General features: G+C 41.6%; 1 protein-coding gene across 7 annotated transcripts in view; it reads left to right on the top strand.

The window, feature by feature from the left end:
• The window catches only part of LOC101166255 (neurexin-2), an 806,741-nt gene extending 795,084 nt beyond the window's left edge, over positions 1-11,657 (top strand). For 6 of the 7 annotated variants that reach the window (XM_023965855.1, XM_023965854.1, XM_023965852.1 and 3 more), the window contains one exon: positions 8,796-11,657. In XM_023965855.1, the coding sequence (XP_023821623.1) occupies positions 8,796-9,700 (905 nt within the window). In that variant the 3' untranslated portion in view covers positions 9,701-11,657. The remainder of the gene's footprint in view (positions 1-8,795) is intronic. The other variant, XM_023965856.1, reaches the window with a different exon arrangement.
• Positions 11,658-22,147: the final 10,490 nt, after the last annotated feature.

Genomic DNA, 22,147 nt, shown 5'->3' with positions numbered 1-22,147 from the left:
TGTAGAAAATACGCTGGGCGGGACTCAAAGCTCCCTGTTCCCTGATGCATCCACCTGCAGACGTATAGATCCATGAAGTCTTTGTTTTCCTCGTCTGAGCTGGAATCTGGACCCAAACTGTACGGCTGGAAAGTTCAGATATTGCCTGCTGTTTTTGTTGCAGCTGCAGTTAGGTTGGCTGGGTGAGAGGCTGTAAGCCAGTGGGAAAATGTGTAAACAGAGAGCTCTCAGGAAGTGGAAGGGGGGGGCGGGGTTTCATTGCACAAACAGTTCCGCCCACAACTCAGACGTGAATTTTTAGTGAACTACTGCTGCTCTGCAGAATATATGTAAGAAAACGACAAGTTGTTTGGTTTTAGCTATAAATAACATAATCATGATTAAAAGACCATTGGACACGCTAGAAAATATATTTAAAAAATGATCGGAGTGGAACTTAAACAACAATGAAAATGGAATTTAAAAAAAACAGCATTACCCACAATGCAGCACAGCTCCAGGGAAGGGATGGTTTGGGTTTGGGTACCCGAAGGGCTGTGAATCGACCACGGATAAACACGAGTCCATCTGCAGCTCAGTCGTCTTCAAAAGCAGCACAATAAACGTTAAATCAGCCTTAAACATGTAAATAGTTGGGGTTTTGGAAAAGGCTTTATCAAAGCGCCCAAGCGCTGTGTGCTGCTGGGACCTGAAGGACCCAAAAACATTATGAACCAATTTGATGTTGCTGAAAGATGCAGATCAAACTTACAAAATGTGAGAGTCAAATAACTAAAAGGTCAACTCCTGAAGCTCCCACTGCTATTTTTGCTTTCATATTTATAAAACAAATAATGATAAAGTCAAACATTTACAGTTTGGAATTTTTAACTAAAAGTTCAGTCAAGTGTTTGTCTGCAGACGACACTGCAAAGGTGGCTCAGCCCTCACATGACCAAAGGCTCAGAAGGTGATTGGTGGGCAGTCAGAATCTCCGAGTCGATGCTCCATAAAATGAGGAGGAGAAGACCGGGAGAGGACTGCAACGGCTGCCGCTCATTGAGATGTGCATCACGTTTAATGCACTCGAAGCAGAGCAGAGAGAGAGACACTGAGACGGGGCAGACAGATGAGGCTTGTGAGGCAGCAGGAGAAGATGCAAAATTGGGTGAGCAAGCAGAGTGAATCTTCCCATTAAGAGATTGGGCCGCTCCCACCGGGCCAATTAAACTTTGACTGTTGAGGAGCCCTAATTACATCACCCTTTGGAGCCTTGGTCTGAATCCTCCGTGCTGGTAATGAGCCTCCCTCAGAGGGGCCACAGGGCTCAGGAGTGGGAAGGACCGCCTCCATTAGAGGCCTGAACGCGTTGCAGGGTGACAACGTCAACAAAAGCAGACAGGGACCATGTTTTAGGACCCTCTCTCATTAAACAGACACTTGGAAAGTTATCTGCAGATTTTAAACAGATTCACACCAGAAGATCTCCTCTCCAACAGGCTCTACTCATTAAATGTTTGTGATTTTTTTCTGCCCTCTCTCTACTGCAAGATGACCTCACTTTCCCTTTCTCTCACTTCCCACCAATCCACTTATCAGACTCAAGATGCTGTAAGCGCTATATCTGTTTTACTCAGGCAAGATTAGAGCTCCGGGGCGCTCCTCAATTATTCATCAGACAACCAATAAGGATCAGTTGCTCTGACCATGATGACTGCATGTCAGTCTGGATCTTTTCATGCCTTGTGTTTTAAAAAAAGGAAAAGAGGATCTTTAGCTCAGACTCGCATTCAAACTACTGTACCTTTGCTTTAGAGCATTTCCCTGATGTGGAGACACGGACAAAAGAAGACCGCAGGGATTAGATACAAGAAAGAAGCATTTGTTTTCTACTTGTGAAACTTTTTAAGTCAGGGAGGCATAATGACTTGGCACACAGACTTTTTTCTACCGACCTTTCTTACGGATAGAAATGAGGTGACCCGGAAACATCCAGTTGGTAGAACGCGTAGAGCAAAAATGTTTGTGTACATTTATTTCTAAAGGCATGCTTCAGGCGACAGATTGCAGCAACACTAATACAACTCATAAGGGTTGGATGCATACACGAGCCCGTTAGTGCTGTTCACATGAAAAATGTGCGCTCCTTGGGTGAAGCCCGGCTGGTGGAAATGAGGAAATTAGACAATCAGAGTGAAGGTTGTGTGGACATCCTACAGGCAGTCGCTTATCACATACAGACCTCGGACAAACGGCTTTCATGCGCTGGCCAGTATCGGCACCTTAAGGCCAGGTCACAAAGCCACTACGTGGATTTGGCACATTTTCCACTTTAGACATTTTGGTCGTCTTTGATACATGCGTGATACATGCAGGATATACGTAATTCATTCTTGCATTCATCGATGTGCACAGATGTCCGTCGACAGGTCTTTACGTGAATCCGTTTTTGAGCTGTTCAGACTTATACGTAATACAGATCGGTTAGGAATTGTGCAGTTTATGCATATTTTACGAAGGAATTTTTTACACAACTAGTACTTAAATTGTACTCAGTTGTGCGTGATTTTTGCAATATCCACACACAAATGTGTGTCTTTCCATGATCGTTCCATGTATGTCTAACTTTTCACACATCAACCACCGATGTATAACTTTTATGTCACGTATATGGTGCAGTTATTGGTAGCCAGTTTAGCTCGTGCTGGTTTGCGGCGCCTTCCGTCCGTGAAACCAGGGTTCGACTCCGGGCTGCTCCCTGTTCCCTTCTCTACCTCTGCCGGTTCCAAGCCCGGTTTGAGAAGGTTGCGTCAGGAAGGGCATCCGGCGTAAAACATTGCCAAATTTACCATGCGACTTGTTCGCTGTGGCGACCCCTGATGGGAGAAGCCGAAAGTGGAAGATATGGTGCAGTTATTAGTTCAAATTACGTAATTGACGCAAAAATCACTAATTAATTGCATATAAACAGCGTAATAATCACGCACAGTTCATGTTCTAAGTTGGTTTACGCGTTCTTGTGTACGTATGGCTTATTTGTATTTCTTCCATGGTTCACTTCATGATACATCTGTGATAATTGAAAGACCACAACTTTCATCACCTTTTCCACATATATTCACCAGTTTTCATATGCGCAATCTGCACATGTAGCAACTGGGTCACAGAGAATGCAAAAATGGGCTAGTGACAGTGACCAGAAGTCTAGAATTTGGCTCAAGGAGGGAGTGGCAAGAGACTGAAGTTGCATATGTTTTTGTACTATTTATTGTTTGTGCAAAATACTTACAGTGACAGACAAACATTAAAGAATAGAGCAAAGTGAGTGGCCATTCATATTTATATACACAAACATTTCAGAAGTTTAAGATTCACAATAAACAATGCATAAAAAACATATCAAGAGTCCACCACAGGAGAAAAACACGAGAACCAACCCGCTCATAGTTCAGAGGAATACAAGTGCACTGGGAGGTGTGATTTTAATGTGTATGGTAGTTTATTTGGGCGATGGTCTGGGCGTAAATTGTGTGAGAGTTTTTAACTGGGCTACTAAGAGCCCCCTGCCAGCCCAGCAGGAGGATGCAGCTCTTCGATTACTGAATCTGGAGGTTCAGGTTCCTAGGGTCTAGCTCACCATCTTGGACCTGGCCAAATTCTGCCAAAACCACATGTCAAGTCTACAATATCTTCTGTGTTTGGGCCGGATGGAGGGCCCCTGTGCCTTGTCTCTCATTTGGCTTCCCCATTGCTTCTAACAATACTGAAACCCAGAACCATAATAAGTGTACGAGATTGGCCGCGCCGTGTCATGTGTCATCGTGACGTCATGAACTGAAGGGCCGTGATTGGCTGACCACCCCACATGACTAACTAATGTCGCTGGCAAAACAAAGCCAGCAAGTACCGCCTGGGTCATGTACGTAGTGGCTGTTTGACACAGCCTTACGTCTAAGGCTTTAACAGTTTAGCCATCCATTTTCTGAACCTGCTGTATCCCTGTCAAGGTCACAGGGTTGTTGGAGCCTATCCCAGCTACTGCTGAGCAAAGGCGGGGTACACCCTGAACAAGTCGCCAATTCAACACAGGGCCATACAACCGCACAACACCCCTACACTGTCACCAAGGGACAATTAATAATCAAGAATGACCTTTGACGCAGACTGTATAGGAGGAAGCTGGAAAATCATCAGGGAAAACACGCAAACTTCTTACAGATTGACCCGGTTGAATTTAAAATTATCATCTTCTAGGTGTGAGGCAAGAGCGCTAACCACCACACCATCAAACAGTCCGCGTTTTTAAAAGCTTAGTCTTAGTGCATGATTGTTGTGTTTTTTTCAAAAATGCCTTTTCTTTCTTTTCAACTGATCTCAGTTAAAATGAAGTAAAATCTAGAATCACATCTGAACACAGGTCTTGCAGGCCTCCTGCTTGGATTGTTTCTCACTTGTGGCCGCATGGTTCAATCTTCATTGAGTTCAGAGTGCTTTCCTATTCATGGACCCAGAGTCCTTGGAGTGCCTTTAGACAAACTCCTGTGGGGGTTGTTGGAAGACTTTTAATGGGAAATGCCATTTGTCCGTCCTGATCATTGAAATTCAGCCCTCTCATCGCTCATTTGTAATGTTTCTTACAATTCTACGAGGAGCTGAACCACATCCATGGACACAGCCAAGAAGTTGGTAACTTTTCAGATGAAGACTCTGATGAACTTTTCCGAGAGGCGTTCATTCAACCTTTGTTTCTACTCAGAGGCTAGATTAGGGAACAGGTTATGTGTCGTCCTAATCTAAAGGCCGTGTCACACAGCCACCATGTACAAAACTCCGTTAGACATACGTGGACACACGTGGAACGGTTGTGGAAAGCCACAAATTTGTTTATGCATCGTGCAAAATCATACACAATTGCGTAATATTGACGTAATAATTGCATGTAAACTGCGTAGAATATAAGTAAACTGTGTAATTCTCAACTGACCAAAAATGTTCAAACAGCTCAAGACAGAATTCACATAAAGACCCGCCAGCCGAAACCCTCGATAGACATCTGCACACATCGACGGACGACAAACGCATGAAATACATGAATTACTTATATCACCCATGGATCAAGAAAGACCGACAATTCATAAGTGGGAAATGTGCAAAATGTATCTATGGCCTGTTTTACACGGCCTTAAGAAATGAGAACTATACCATGTATGCACACCTCATGTCTTCAACCCTGGATTTTCATCTAATGTGCAACACTCTTTTTGGAAAGTTTTCCTAGGTCCTAAAGGGTGTTAAAAGGAACTTTGGTCTTTTTCAGTGTCAGTAGAATCAGTTATTGCAGAGGTGAGAGAAACTGGAGACGGCATCACTCACAATCCAAATGTCTTGCAGCCATTTTATTTCATTAACAGTCATTGGTGCATTTTATAATCGTCCAAAAAAAATGGTAGCAAACTATCCAAAATCTCATTTAAATTATAATTAAAATCGGATGTTAGCCCAAAGCAGTGGATGGAGAACAGTTTCTTTCATTTTTCCTCAGCTGCTTGCTCAGCATGGAATCCATCCACTCACACTTCAAATGGGGAATAAATATAATTGTCTCTTCCAGACGGAGGAAGAAAATATTGATTCACAGATTGTCGGAGTAATTTATTTTTTTGATTTCACTGGATTTGCCTGGATTTAATTAGGTTTTCAGATGTTTGGTTAAGAAGCTATTACTGACAGATTCAACAGAAAACCACGGATATATATAATGGCGTGTGGCCAATATTCATGCAGAATAATGGCAGGGAACTTAACTAATATCTCTAAGATGTTCATGCCGTTCTGACACATCCAGCCAAAAATAAAGAAATAAAAACTTCTTAGGCAGGTTTACCTTAAAGATGCTAAAATGCTCAGAAGAGGTGACTTTACATCATAAATGCAACTCCCGCTGAGACACGATATAAGCAGGAAATCGTCTTCTTTTTGTCAAAATAAATCCCTTTGCTGGAGACTGACAGCATTTGTAAACAGTTTTGCGCCACCTCATGTATGAAGGAGCTGCTTTGGTCCCCGTTGAGCAGATTACAGGGTTTCATGATTGAGCCTATTGTAGCATGATTCAACAGAAAGCAAGTGAAAATATACTTTATGCTCGTATGTTATGCTATTTATTATCCGGGATTTTTCATCTGGGGCATAATCAGAGCTGAATTTCCTGATGCTCAACCCTTTTAGCTCTAAATCAATGGATGTGTTAGGTGATCTTCAGTATTGTTGTTTTACTGGAGACCAGCTCGAATGCATTAGTATCCATCTGCCCTTCTTCATTTCCAGTAAATGAAAAGTTGGGATTGGTGTAGTGTCACTCATGCAGGGGGTTAAGAGGGATGGGGCTAAAAGATAAAGGCAGCTGCAAAACCAGACTTGATGTCTGAGCAGAAAGAACCACCCAGATTTTCTGTGTTTAAAGGTCTTCGAGAAGCCCGGTGTCCCCGCACCATGCCAAGGTCACACAAACATGCTGTGCTCACTTTCACAAACATCTGAAACCCTCCATTTATGTCAGTCTGTGCTTCTTGGCAGTTTTCAGCAGACGGAGCAAGAGACAGGTGACAAGTTGTCTTCCCCTAACCTGACCGGTGTTAACTGGTGAATCAGAGCTGCATAGGGGGATGAAAAGCTGCAGTGACAGGGAGGGCAGAGCCAATTCATGCAGTAGATGAGGTCAAACTGCCAGTGAAACAAACTTGCGTCAGCTAGCAGGAAATGAAAAGATGGCTGACCTGATAACTGTCTACAGTGGAGGGATGCGGGTCTTTCTGTTCTTGAAGGTTGCGATTCTCTGATACACCATGTCAAGTCATATTCACGGAGGAGACCCTCAGCTATGGGCTACAGCACAAACACCACGAGCTGCTGAAGGCAATCCCCAAATTACAATGCATGCATAGAAAAAAAAACTCCCAAGACATCCCATCAGCTGTTCAGATGGATAGATTTTAGGTAGAGGAAGGCAACAATCCTGATTCTGGGGATTAAAGCGTGTGTTTACACTCACAAGGACATCCACCAGCAATGTCAGACTCATGCACTAAGTACGACAAAGTGGAGCACTGGAGTGGGGGGGGGGATTCCAAGCAGCAGTACGTGGCCTGAAATTCCACCTAACTAGAATCTCGTCAAACTGGGTACCTTGTGTCCCATGTTACACCCCCCCTCCCCCCAACACACACTTGTCCTCCCTCCGAGACTTCGACAAAACCAAGTTTTCTCTTGAACGCACCCGCTATGCTCCTCACATGTGCCACTGCGCTCTGCTGTCCTTGTCAAGGTGAATCGCATCCCTCAAAAGCAGAAAGAGGGGAGATTGATAACTTGAGCATTGCCATGGAAACTAGCCTTCCAGCAACTGTGGTGAAATAAGGGTTAAAGTCTTTCCAGGTTTCTCACTCCTTTACTGCTTCCACATGTTTGTTTCTCTGAAAAGTATTCTGATATGTTGATATGTGATGTCACTGTAGCCTTGTTACTCAAATGCATTGACTATTTAACCAAACCTTTGCCAATATGTGTGTGGTTGTGCAACATGACAACGCTTCTGAGCTGACCACACAGGAATTCCTTTAAATCCAAAAACCATGTCCTATCACTTCCCCCTCTCATCCTTTAACTGCCTGATCCAACACCCTCCCCCCAATGAGTCACTCTGATTTACCTCATCAATCAAAGAGCCAAAGTCATGATTTTATGCTGATGATGTTGGCATTTCGTTGTTTTGCTGTTACCTTCCCTTCTTCTCTCCCAGACATGAATCTAATCCCCTCTGCCATGTTTTGTAACTGTCATGACTGTGATTATTTACCACAATGACCAGAATATATTATCTGCTTGTACTTTTACACTCCCCAGAATGTTTGAAAGTTGTGGTAGAAGGATTCCTGATCAGTGGATGATTTGTTTTTCTCTTAGTTTTACACCCACTCTTTGGGTTTTCCTTTTCCTGTGAGTCAACTCCGATCCCTTAGCTTAAGCCTGGCTATGGCTCATTAAACCCATTTTCTAACTGATTAAGTTTTGATGTTTGATAGGAATGCCACTGCCCCATGTGAAGAAATGCTGTTAGTAACTGAAGTGGGCAGCCATTCCTTATGAAATGAGCCATAGAAGTCTAAAGAGGCCAAAAGAAGATTCTCTGTAGGAAAATTTGGCGGGTGGAGGTCCAATGACTATTCTAACTAAATGTATTTTATGCCTTAATTTATTTTATCCAAGAAAGAAAGATGAGCTTAAGAAGGGGGGGAGGGGAGTTGTTTATCACTATCCAAGAACAATCTTACACAGCTTTCTTTTTGTAATTTTTTTTTTCATGCAAAAATCATGCGGCCAATTTGTTGATGTAAGTGACCTGAACCTCGTGGTTTGCTATCTTTTTAACCACTCACAGCAGAAACACCTGAGCGCTAGAGCAGCCAAGACTAGGAAGCTAGACGTTAAGGATAACTATTGTAGTGCAAGAGATGTTAAATTGTTGATTGTTGTGTGTAGCCTATATTTCCATCATGCAAGTGATTTAACATGTAGGACTTTGCAGTCCAGGGAGCTAGATCATAAGAGTCAGGATTAGGGCAGGATATTGCTTTTCCTATACACTCTAGTGCAGTCTAGATTTATTCAAAGTTACCTTTGTAAATAGAATATACTAATCTCATATTAATCTGTAGTTTTGTTGTAATACTGGAGTTTTAATCTAAAGTGCTCTGCTGTTGTGATTCTGTGTCCGAAGCCTAACACTCTTTTCCTTCGTTGTCTCTTTCTTCTTCTAGGAGGTGAATTAGTGTTGCCCATTATTACAGTGGACTCCCTAGACCCCCCATCTATTGCCACCCGTTACCCAGTAATCCCCCCACCTCCCACCACACATCGCCCTTTCCTCACCCTCCTTGAAACAACCAAAGAGACCCTCCCTTTGCCCAACGTCCGGCCCCCATGCCCATTGGACCAAGAAGACTGTGAGGAGACCATTGAGGCGTCGGCCCATGGCTCAGGGGAGATGACTGAGACAGACGACGAAGACTACTTTAAAAATTCCCCCTTGGTCACTGATAGGACTGTCCTTCCTCCTCCCCCGGCAGTTGAGGGTAATGTCCAGAACCCCCAAGACCGCCATTTTTCCCGCCACCCCATTTCTCACCGGCCGTCTCTACCCTCAACGCCAACTAACAACCCTGACCAGCTCAGTCCACGCATCAAGGCTGTTGGTGGCGGCAGCAGCAGCAGCAGCAGCAGCAGTAGCAACAACATCCCTGCTTGGAAAATAAACACCAGGGACCAAGTGCTGCTGCCGCCAACTCAACCCTCGTCAGATCCGAGCCACCGCAGAATCCCCGGAATAACCTATCCTCCAAATTTCCCCCATGTTCCTACTCCAGACCCCACATCTCCGGGCGGAAGACTCCCAGGTGCAGTCGAGGTTCAGCAGTCCAGCAGCACCACGGGAATGGTGGTGGGCATTGTGGCCGCCGCAGCTCTCTGCATCCTCATCCTGCTCTACGCCATGTACAAATACCGCAACCGCGACGAGGGCTCCTACCAGGTGGACCAGAGTCGCAACTACATCAGCAACTCAGCCACACAGAGCAACGGTGCTCTGGTGAAGGAAAAACAGCCCAGCACTACCAAGACAGTCACAAAGAACAAGAAGAACAAAGACAAAGAGTACTACGTTTGAGTTAGCACCACCGGCACACAGACGGACAGCAGACACTCTTAGAAAAGGAAAGAAACGAGAGGAAGAGGGGAGGCAGTACACGGAGCACACCAAACATCCCACCAGTGGCTAGTTAAGTTCAAGCAGTATTGACAGAGGATCATGTGTCGTAGGATTGATTTGATTAACAAAACCTGTTAACCAGTGTGCCAACATCCATGTACGTAAAGCTGATGCCACAGTAACCGATGGGCATTATTCCACCAGTCGTTTCAAATCTCAGATACTGTCGCAAAGCATCTCCAACAGTTTCATGTGTCAAAACATTTGCAGTGAATACAAGATGCTGAGTCTAACTAACATGTTAGCCTTCCTCTGGAAAGTAAACATACTGCCAGTTTAAAGACATGCTGTATTAAATCCACGCCCCCTCGCTCCCATCTGCAAGTGTTGAAGCATCTGTAGTCGGACGTCTCTTTTCCTGCCTGACTGCGCTCCGTTTCTCTCCTTATCTGTGGTGTCCAGCAGCCGATGCAACCTAAACTCTGCCGTGTTTCAAGCATGTAGTACTCAATTACGAAAAAGAGTTAACAGTTTGTACTTCTGTTAAGTTAAAGAAAAAAAAAGTAAAGAAAAAAAAAACATGATTGATGAACATAACAACGTTAAACGTAGCAAATATGTGAGATACCACCTCTCCGACCTAATGGATGCTAACCTGTAAGTTCAGCCGCCAAAAACTTCAGGCCAAACCTTGTTGGTCGCCCATTGTTCCAGAAGAAGTGTCTCATGGGCTTCTGGAGCACCAAGGTGCTCCCTAGTGGGCCAGCAGAGAAACTGTCACATACTTACTAATCGCAGAAAAAGATAAAACGCCTCCAGCAAACCCGATGAACTCTGTTCTATATAATTATGAATATATGTATAGACGTTGCAGAAACCAATGGACCTAAACCATGTGCAAGTCTATAAGTGAGTTTGCTGACAGCGAAGATGGACTTCAGGATTTTTGACATCCAAAAAGTTTCGCTAACCTGTTCCCCATTCCCCAGACCATCGCCCGTCTCACAAACAGTATGGCTGATGAATTTGCCTTGCTGCAAGACCAAGTCCCCTTGGTTGGTTGTTGTGTTTTTATTTGATTCTTATCTCTGAAAAGAACAATATTTTAGGGTCAATCGGAATTCATCTCACTGGAGTTCCACTGTGGAAACAGATATTTCGCAGCCGGAAATGCGACTCTGTCTTTGGGTCTTCTCTCGCCTGACTGGACTGACGGCAGCCAACAGGAAGCTTTGGCCTCGCCACAAGCACACTTTTGGGGAGAGCAAAGAAAAGGTGAACGGCGGTTCCCTGGAAGATGTACAACTGAACTCTAGTATTCCAATTTTCTCAACTCTATTAAGATGATAAAAAACTGAACCATGACAAGAAAATTCATGAAAAAGGTTTGTGAAATGTCTGAATATTTGACTCTCATACCATAACTAAGAGAAACGTCTTTTCCCTGTTATCATTCCTGTTTGCAGAAAAAATGACAGTGATTCTGGGAAACTGAAATTTCTATTTTCTTTAGTCAATGAGCAAATGTGGGTTATGAGCACATTCTCCTTTTGCAAAGAAGTTCCTCTCATTCCATCCTCTTGAATCTATTTTTCTTTTCTACATCCACTCCTCCCATGGCAGATTATATGTCCTGCATCCTGTTGAACACTAGCTCTGTCCATAAAACACTTTGGTTTGAAACCCATCCCATTCTTGTCTGTGTGGTGAGGGACATGATGGAAGCCATTTTAGTTTACAAGCTCCATCGATCTCCTCTCCTGCCACGTTTGTCTGGTTTCTCTTTTTCCATTCCAAGAATACTCCTCCCAGTATCTTCCTGTTCTTTCTAAATGTTATTGTAAAGTGTTCAAGTGAGATGACTCTAAATATGTGTATATTAACAGAGGGAATACACTTGGTTATATACTTCTTACTCCCCGAGTCATGTCATCTGTTTGTCTCCTCCTTTATGACATTAACAGCTCCGTCGGAGGACTAGCCGTCAAATCTTAAGCAGCCTGATGCGCATCTTTATTGCTGAGCATTAGCTCATGGCTGTAGGGGTGGCCGATACTGGGAATTTGGGTCTGATCTGATACCAAGTAATTACAGGGCAAGTATCGCAGATATCGATACTGAAACCGATACTTTTTTCTTAAAATGATTGATTATAGAACAATATCAGAAATAAACATGTTTTGTTAGTGAAGGGTATAATAATAATAAAAAACAGGACGGAGACTTTCGGCGAATAAAAAATGTTAATTATCTAAAGTACAACAACGTGAACTGAACATACACACCAAATACAGAACATGTAGGAAAAAATAAAAAATAAAAGGAAAAAAACAAAAAAAAATACAGAACATGTATATTAATCTTGGCATAATACAATAATAATAAAAAGAAGAAGAAAACAGATACTTAGCAATTTTTAAAAAAAGCAAGAATGTAACAAACATGTTTTAATTAAAATAAAGGCAGTAATAAAATATCAAAGTCATTATTGAATAAAGTAAACAAAAGTGACACTGTAATAACTATAATAATTTAAACAACACAACAAAAAAATACTGCAATTGGTACAAATATATGGTCCTTTAATGACTCCAAGGTGTGATCAGCAGAGAAAAGTGGAGGTGCATTGTTTACACAGACACTGTTGCCACATCAGACAGTTTCCCGCACACATTGGATGGGTTTTTACTGAAATTGGGCTGTTTTTTGCCCAATCTGGCAACACTGGACACAAAAAACCGAAAAATAGACAGCTATGGAAGTTTCAATCTCATCACGCTAGTACCAATAATTCCCCTTGGTGTCGATACATTTGATACTCAGATCGATACGCCCCCCTGCAGTGAAATGAACAGCAGCTATCTTCTCTAACATACACAAGAGCAGAAAACCCCGCTCTGCCATCTGGTTTTTGCAGAGTGAAATAAACATTAATGCAAAAAATGAATCAACACACTGCCACAAACCGAGTTACAGGTGGGTTTTCCTGCAGAACTTCAACACTCTGCTGCTGCGTATTCCTTTTGTGTTTCTTACCAACCAATGTCTTTCTTTTAAGGTCAAAACAAACTTCATCCTGTATGGAGGTGGTGGAGAAAAGGAGAGTTTTCAAGACAGTCAAGCATTTTTTTGTTCTTAGTTATGACTGTGTACTTAATAGGATGTTTCCACATAAAATACTTTTTTTCATCTACTTTTTAATGAGTTTTGAAGCCAAAAAAAAGCTTCATTTCTTCAGTCATACTATCATTGCAGAGTAAAGTCTGGAAAGTATGAAGCGTTCTTCCCATGAAGGCACAGAGGGGGAACATGAAGAAGATATAGGGTCGCAGATGAAAGAGATTATGACTACGCAGGTGTTCTTCAAACAACAGGAGGTCTGAGGAAAAATTCCACAAAGTTTTTAAATTACAACCGAGTCTGAACACAGAGATAAAACATGTCTCAGAGGGACCTGCACTGTTGGAATATATCAGTTTCTTGGATAAAAAAGGATAAATACGTTATACACATTACATATTTCAGAAAAAAGGTTACAGATTTTTGTTTTTTCATCTCCACAAATAACGGAAAAAGTAACTTTCATCTCTGTTACATTCTTCGTTTTCACCTGCGATGGACTAGCGACCTGCTCCGGGTGTACCCTGCCTTCGCTCAATCTGGATGGACTCCAGAAACCCCATCACCCAAAATGGGATTAACCCTTGTGCTGTCCAATGGGGTCCAGATGACCCGATCCTTACATTGACGTTTTATCCCTACCATGATAAAAGTGGAAAGATTTCATGTAATCCATGGACACCAGTGAAGATCACAAATCATTGAAGAAAAAAGGTTCAGAACACTGTCTAGTGGGTCTAGATGACCCCACTCCCAATGTTAAAGTGCCTAGGACAGCACAAGGGTTAAGCAGGTTTATTACATTAATGGATTAGTATTCACTTGGTTGCATACGTCTGCTTTGCCACTAAATGTCATCAACCTATCAGCATATTTTAGAGTCAAAGATGAATATTTACCCTATGTGCATGAAAAGCTGCATAGCTCAGTTGGATGAGCCCTAGGAGAGCACTGCAGGAGTCATCATCACTCTGAGTTTTACAGAAAAGAAAAGAATTACAATTTCCTTTTTATTACCAAGCAATTTGCGGATACATTACACAGAAAAATACTGAATACCACAGCTGAGAACACTTATCAAAGTTTTAATTAGTTTGATCCAAGTTCTGATAACCCACTGTATGTTTACCTGAAGCACTGCTTAATCCCCATCACACTCAGTGGTTGACCACAGACAGGTGAGTGAATGATATACCTTCAGCGCTAAAGCATACTGCTGTGTTCACACCACCTTGGGTAATGCGCATTCAAGTGACCACATCCAATGTAAAGTCTATAAAAACTCACATGCATGATGTTTCGGGAATCTGCGTTCAAAACTTGAAGCTAGGCAAGTTTCGACAACCATTTTCAGGCCCTACGTACAAAATGTGTCGCAGTTGAACGCAAGTGAACAGCTAAACCAATTGAACTTTGACCAATCGTGAATCCGTTTTGGCAGTCCCATATGGGTAGCAACTTATTAAAAACATGGAGGTACCAAATTAATAATTGCTTTTTGTGTCCGGCTGGAATTCTATGACACCAAGTCTTTCATGTATGTGAACACCGTATGGTAAAAGAGCATTCCAGAACCAGAGTTCAGCGTGGTCGTCAACACGTATCACATTCCTGGTGTGTACATAGTAGAATATGTAATAGTTTCATTTAGGTGTGTCAAATTATTGCGTTATTCGAGATGAAAATTGAAAAAATGAAATTTTTAATGCAGTTAATCTCATCTATGACTAGAGATAAAACAATAAAATTGTTTACTCGCGTGAGCGTTTTATTTGAGCTCGGCTGAAAACTCGTCTGTGCGCAGCACACGCGGCGTTGCTGCTTATTGTCCCGATGGGTTAAATAATTCATTTTAATTTTCATAATTTCCAATCCAAATTTTTTCATTAACATTTCATGTAATATTATTCTCACTCCACGCACCTGCTCGTGGTCCGGCCCTTCTATCGAATTTTAGAACCCAATGTGGCCCCGCGAGTTAAAATAATTGCCCACCCCTGGTTTAGAGAGAAAGTTCACCTCTTACCGCTTGTTTATGTCCAGATGATGAAGCTAAAGTTTGATTTAAAGAAGCCGGGGCAGTGATACCAAAGATTTAAGATAGATGACCGGAACTTCTTTTTTAGGTGTGTATTATCTCTGTGCGTTGTCACTTTTTAATCCACACCCAGGAGCCAATCAGAATCGAGAATTCATCTGGACCATGGCACAACATAACTTATCACCATCATAACTGATCACATGGGGCAATAAACTGGAAAAAGATGTATCAACAAAGATATTATGGTATTAATAAATGAGTTTGTGGTCAGTATGTTTTGCATCACTCAAAACGTTTTTCTACTGTTTAATGTCTTGAATTAGAAAAATGTGGACCTGATGTTTTGTTCTCCTTTTTTCTTATTTGTTCAAAATTGAAAAAAATCCTCTTTGGTGGTGTAAAAGTAAAGTTTGGAAATGTGTTATTATAGGAAAAATTCGTAAAGCCACTGTTTTAGTTCGATCTTTTATTTTGCCACAACTTCACAAATTCAAATAAAAAACACTTCCAAATGAGGCTTTTCTCAGCATTATTAGGTTCGCCAAACATAAATTAATTGGATTAATTAATTACAGGTCATGATCAATTAATCATACAAAAACGCTAATCACATGACAGCACTAGTTTAGTCATCATTGAACTTAAATTACATATTAATGTCATATTTCAAGCTTACTATTAGTGCAAATGCAACTTCCAACAGGTCTGCCACCATCTTCTGGAAAACGTTAAAAGGGTTTTAAAAAAATTGGAACATTTTTACCATCTTTGTATGGAGAACCAGCACTGGTTGTGATATGCCACAGAATTGGTGGCAGAATGTTTTGACCTGGATTTCTGAGGAAGAAAAGGTTTGGGATGGATGACCATGGTAACCACTGCTGCAAGGCTGACGTGCTCTGACAGGAGAACAGCTGAACCTCTAATGAAATACTTCCTCCTAATGAACTGCTGCATAATTGGTGACAAATAAACCAAGAAGATTTTTTTTTTAGTTGTGAGAGATTTACCCCCAAATTAGACGTTGTGGTATAAATTAAAGCAACTTCTGCACTCACCTTTAGGGTACTTTTCCCTTTACATATAAAGCTGCGTGATTGTTTTGTTTTTTTGCCTTCATCATCTTCAGAAATTATCTCATCTTCACTTTGTATGACCAAGCTTTAAATTCCTTAAACATGCAGTAGATACAGAAATTCCAATTCCGTTCACACTCCAAACTGTTTTAGGACAACGGCAAGTCATAGGTAGGGAATGGACAGATTTCCAAGGAACATTTGTGGTCAGTTTTGCTCTTTAACTCCCTACAGACGCTAGTGCAGCTGAATATAACCATTACCAGTTTTTTTAGCTGAATTTCTTGCTTTAACATCACAAATTTATTTACAATATTGCAAACAATCTGCTCTAAAGACGCCGATTTAACAGAGGAGAATCAGGTACTTCAGCACCAGCGATGGTAGATTAAATTTTAAACTTGAGTCACACTGTTAAGCCTCGTTCCCACTTAGCGGAACAGTCCGGTATGGTCCAGACCAGTATTTTGAACGTTTCCATTGTAAAGTGGACCTATGAAGCTTGACCGAACCGTACTATTTATGGGCCCCCATAGTTTGTAGGTCCATAGAAAAATGGAACTGACTGGTTAGGGCAGAGCTACTGTTAAAACCTGCTTTTTTTGTTTTTCCTTTTTTTTTCCGGTTCCGGGTTACAGCACAGACGCGTCTGGCTCACGGCGGCTATACAACTATCTTCAAGTGTCTTAAAAGTTGATTTTCTCCAAAAAAAGAGAGCCCCTAAGAAAATGGCCCCTAAGAAAAACCATGACTACGAAGACCTTAAAAAAATTCTTAATGATATCCAAGCTACGTTGTATCCTTTCATGGAGCAAGTGACCGCTAAGCTAACTCCTCTCATGGAGCTAATGGAAGAGTCCCGGATGCTCCGAGCTCAAAACGAGCAAAGACAAAACGGGTCGACATTCCGGAGAAAAGACTGGACGATATGGAACAACAAGCAAGCATGACTAATTGTAGTAGGTTTAGGGGATGTCATCTGGACTTGGTTTTAAAGTTAGAAGACGTTTCACCTCTTATCCAAGAGGCTTTGTCATCAGGTTTGTGAATCAAAAACACAAGCTAGCTCAGATGAATCAAAGGAGGAATCTGAAGGGATCTGCTGCTTATCTGAGTGACCATCTGACCAGAAGAAACGCTGAAATCACCAAACATGCCAGGCTTCTCAGGAAGCGTAAGCAGATTGACTTGGGTTAACCCTTGGGCTATCTTAGACCCCACCTTTACTTTGACATGTTCTCCCCACCATGACAAAGGGGGATAAAGGTGGAAAGATTTCATGTAATCCATGGACACCAGTGAAGATCACAAATCATTAAAGAAAACAGGTTCAGAGCACTGTCTAGTGGGTCTAGATGACCCAACTCCCAGTGTTAAAGTGCCTAGGATAGCACAAGGGTTACAGGCTGCAGGATTTACGTCAAACTGCTCGGTCCACCGGACCGGTCTAAGGTTCTGGTTGTGAACACCAGGAAGGACTTTGAGAAGTGTTTGATCACGGACGTTGGAACCAACATGCAGTAATAAATCAAAACGCCAAATATAATTTCAAGAGATTTGACGCCTGGATTCATCGCTTTCTCCAAAAGTCTGAAGTGACCCTGATTTTCAGCAAATTTCTGACCTGCAGACAACTTGACCTCAACTTTCAGCACAGCTGATATCAACTAAAGAAGGATATGGACCTTAAAAATGTATTTACTTTATTGATGTGAAAGATAAACAAAGGTTTTCAGCCTAAACTCATTACTTCTCTGTTTCACATGGACATAGGGTCCAAAGTATTTGTCCCTGCTTTGTAGGGTTCCCATAATCACCTAAACATGCAGAACAAACAATAACCACAGATGCTAGAACAAAAATCTGCTCCAATTCAAAAATCAACCTCCGCCTCTGTTGTCATATATAAAAAAATATTGGGTTTTCTTTGTGTAAAATTAAAGTCTCTAACATTGGAGTAAGTGGAAAATTGCACCTTTTTCTAACCTGCATCTAAGGTTTCAAACATACAAATCGCATTAAACCACTGCATGATGGGAAATAAAACAGCTGTGACCACAGTGTCATCCAAGAGGATCTAAAAACAGAAATTCTCATAAGTGGTACATTATGTTCTTTTTGAAGAATATTGTTCAAAATTTAGGAAATAAATCAATATTAGTTTGTGAAATCCATCCAAGAACAGGTTCATTTTCTAACCAGCAGCTTTGCAGGTTCATGCAGGTTCCTTTTTTATAAAAAACATTCAGAGAAAATAAAATAAAGAGAACGCAAAACTGAGTAAAGCAACAAAGAAGGTAGATCTTTACAGATTCAGAACACGTAAATTTGGAAATATATTATTATATGACAAATAATGCATCTTCTGACAAACCCATGTTGTCTCATCATTAATCATTGACACAGTGGAAGAAGAACTTCTGGCTTCATGTGTTCTACGCTCCTCTGGTTTGGTGGTTTGCACAAAAAAGAAAATAATCCATTTCTGTTAAAGTCAGTTTGTAGCCCTTATTTATGATGAACAATTTTACAGAAACCCCCTTGTTTTCAAGACTCATGGCTCTGAAATCACAATTTTTTTTATTTTTACACATTGGAACAAAATTGATCACTTCCCTCTGTTAAAGGGCCTGCATCATCATTTTTTAGGTATTTAGGTGTATTCTAATGTTGAATTGCTCACAAAAAAAAAATGCAAACACAATATTTTGTTCCTTTTAAGCACTTCAGAGCATTCCTTTCAAAAAAAGACGTAATCACTAGCCTGGGGTCGGCAACCCACGGCTCAGGAGCCGCATGCGGCTCTTTGGCGCTGCCATAGTGGCTCCCCGGAGCATTTTCAAAAATGTTTGAAAATGTAAAAAGATGGGGGAGATAAATATATTTTTTGTTTTAATATGGTTTATGTAGGAGGAAAAACATTACACAAACATTCTTAACGTTTTCCAATGCCGTAAAAATGTGTAGAATAAATATTAAATTTTAACATTTCTGTCAACGAAGATTTGCGTCATCGACTGCGACACACGTTTCTACCAGCAGGGCGGGATGCTAGGCAGGTGGCTGTTTTAGAAAAGGGCGGCGGTGTGGTGGGCCATGGATCCCAAGGGGAAAAAAAGAAAAACAACTAAGGAGAACAGAGGATTATACGTTTCTTGGACCGTATCATTTGCATTCATTGCCAATGTGGAATGATTGTCTGAATGTTTGCTTTGTAGCAAGAAGTTGTCAAATAACAAAAAGAGTAATGTGGAAAGACATTTCCAGGGAAGGCATGCTACATTTGCAGCCCAGTTTTGCGATTGCATTACTGCTGGAGAAATTAAAGGAGCGCAAAAATATATTTAAGAAGTGGATTGCGTCTCCAAACTCCACTTCTGCTGCAAGTTTTGCTGCAACCCAGTAGATAATTAAGCGTGGAAAACCGTTTACAGATGGTGACTACTTGAGGGATTCTTTCATCAACATATCAGAACACATATTTAAAGACTTCAAAAACAAAACCGAGATAATACAGAAAATCAGAGACATACCTCTCTCCGCTAAAACAGTGAAGGAAAGGGCCATTAAAATGGCAGGCAACATCACCGATCAGCAAATCAAGGACATTGATTCAGCGCCAGCATACTCAATTGCCTGTGATGAGTCGTGTGATGTGGTCAATATTGAACAGACTGCACTTTTATGCAGGTATGTGAACTCTCGAAGGGCAGCAAGAAGAAATGATCCAATAAATACCACTGAAAGGCCAAACACGGGGGGAGGATATATGTGAGGCTGTGCTGAAGTGTTTAAGTGACAATGGAATAAACACCAACCACCTGATTTCAGTGGCTACAGACCCAGCATGAGAGGATCAAAAAGGGGGTTTGTGACTTTGCTACAGAAAGCGTTGGATCGAAATCTGCTTGCATTTCACTGCATCTTGCATCAAGAGACACTGTGTGCACAAACATTCCCATCAGAGTGTGTGGCGGTGATGAACCTTGTCATTGAGATGGTGAACAAGATAACTGCAAAAGCATTGAACCACCGTCTGTTAGTTGACAGCGAATATTCCAATCTACTGCTACACAATAAGGGGTGAGCTTTTGTGTCGGTTTGTCATCTGTTTAGAACACGTAAAAACATTCCTGGAAACCAAAAACCTTAACTACCCGCAACTGGAAGATCCCGAGTGGCTCGAAAAGCTGCACTTTTTGGTGGATATGACAGGCCACCTTAACAAGCTGAATGAAAGTCTGCAGGGGCGGGGAAACACTGCGCTGCAAATGCTTGAAGCTGTTCTGTCATTTGAGCGCAAGCTGACAGTCTTTGCCAGAGATGTACAGCGTGGCACGCTCTCCCACTTCCCCTCCCTGAGAGAATTCAAAGAAGCCCATCACGATCACACCCTCAACTGTGATTATTTGCAAGGTGTGATTGTTGAAATGCAAACTGCATTTGGAAGCAGATTTTGCGAGTTCCGAAAGGAAAAAGTGACACCCTCTTTTCCTGTCACACCCCTGGAGATCGATCCGTCCTCGTTGAGCACAATTCCAGGAGTAAATCAAGCTGACCTTGAAATGGAAATGGCTGATAGAGCCGACAAAGATTTATGGGTGTCCAAATTCAAACGTCTGACAGCCGAGCTTGAAGATGTCACTCGCCAGAAAGCTCAGCTTGGCCAAAGCCACAAGTGGAGTGAAATTGAAAGCCTCCCAACACCCGAGAAACTTGTCTATGACACGTGGAATGCTCTTCCTGACAGCTATAGGAACATGAAAACATGCATTTGGAGTATTATCCACCTTTGGATCAACATACCTGTGCGAGCAGATATTTTCAAACATAAACAACATCAAATCAAAGTATCGCACCCGCCTCACAGATGACAGCTTGCAGTCCTGCGTCAATATTAAAGTTACATCTTACATGCCCGATGTTGAGAAGCTGACCAGTGATGTCCAAAAACAGAAGTCACATCAAACGGGTAAGAACACAATCCTGTCATAGGCATATATTCAGTAACAAAGTAGCTGCTTTTATATAGTGATGTCTGATTTTTGTCAGTATATATTTGGAATGACACTTAGGGATATTATTGTGTTTTGTTGCTCAGGTCTGCGGTGGTTGCGTGTCAAAAGAGAAGAGGAGGCTCCTGCGTTTTACCCTTGCACTTGGCACAGAAATCAAACTTAACTGTATTAATTTGATATTTTGTACTTTACCTTTTCAAAAGGCTGCTGTTTTCTTTTACAAACGCGGGCTCTGTTTAGTTCCCAGAGAAGGAGCACGTTGTGCACGTTCCATTTTGTTGTTGTCTTTTCAAATCCTCAAAATAAAAACGACATCAAAAATCCTTTCATTCATTTTCTATACCGTTTTATCCCTTTCGGGGTCATTTTATATATATATATATATATATACACTTCAACCATTTGATTTGTTTATCAGATCAGACGGGAAATGTGAGAAAGAAGAAGCAGGAAGTGCCAGAGATCCACATGAGTTTGAGTCGAAACTAGAGCTGAGCTGTATAGGGAAAGAGAGTCGAGGGAGACGGATGCCCAGTTTAGCTTAGTCTGTGCAGTTTAGTTTAGCAATCAGCTAGCGTATTTTATGAATGATTTTCTGTTTCATACAAATACCCGTGTGAAGCCCGATGAGACAACTGTCTTGTGATGTTGGACTGAAAAAAAAATTGAAATGAATTGAATTGAATTATATTGCAGTTTGGATTTAAATAAGTGGGTGGAGATGATTAATTTGCACCAACATGATCTTCCTGCTGCTGCCAGGTTTCTGTCTCAGAATAAATCCACATGATGAACACTTTTCAAATCATTTACTAGCAGACGGTTTTTAAGAGACAGATCTAATGTTCAAGTCACCACACTCAATTGTTTTGTGACAGTTTCTAAGATAGCACAAGGGTTAAATAAGGCCTTAGTGACAGGCACCTGTCTGGAGGGTTCTGTTGGTTTTTGGATTGGCGAGTTGTAGAGCTTAGCGCGATTCGTGGCAGAGACAGCCGGTTTCAATGTTAAGTCAATGGTACAGACGCAATCTGAGGTCTGAGAAAGGTCTAACAGTCGCGTGACTTTTGCATCGTGACTTCTGCACAATTTGGTACCTGTCTGAACCAAATCACCCAACAGTACCTATCCCGACCACTGCTGGACAAAG

Source organism: Oryzias latipes, chromosome 18, assembly GCF_002234675.1.
Source record: "Oryzias latipes chromosome 18, ASM223467v1".
NCBI classification, from domain to species: domain Eukaryota; kingdom Metazoa; phylum Chordata; class Actinopteri; order Beloniformes; family Adrianichthyidae; genus Oryzias; species Oryzias latipes.
The sequence above is the reverse complement of the archived record's forward strand: the minus strand, read 5'-3'. Positions and strand labels throughout refer to the sequence as shown.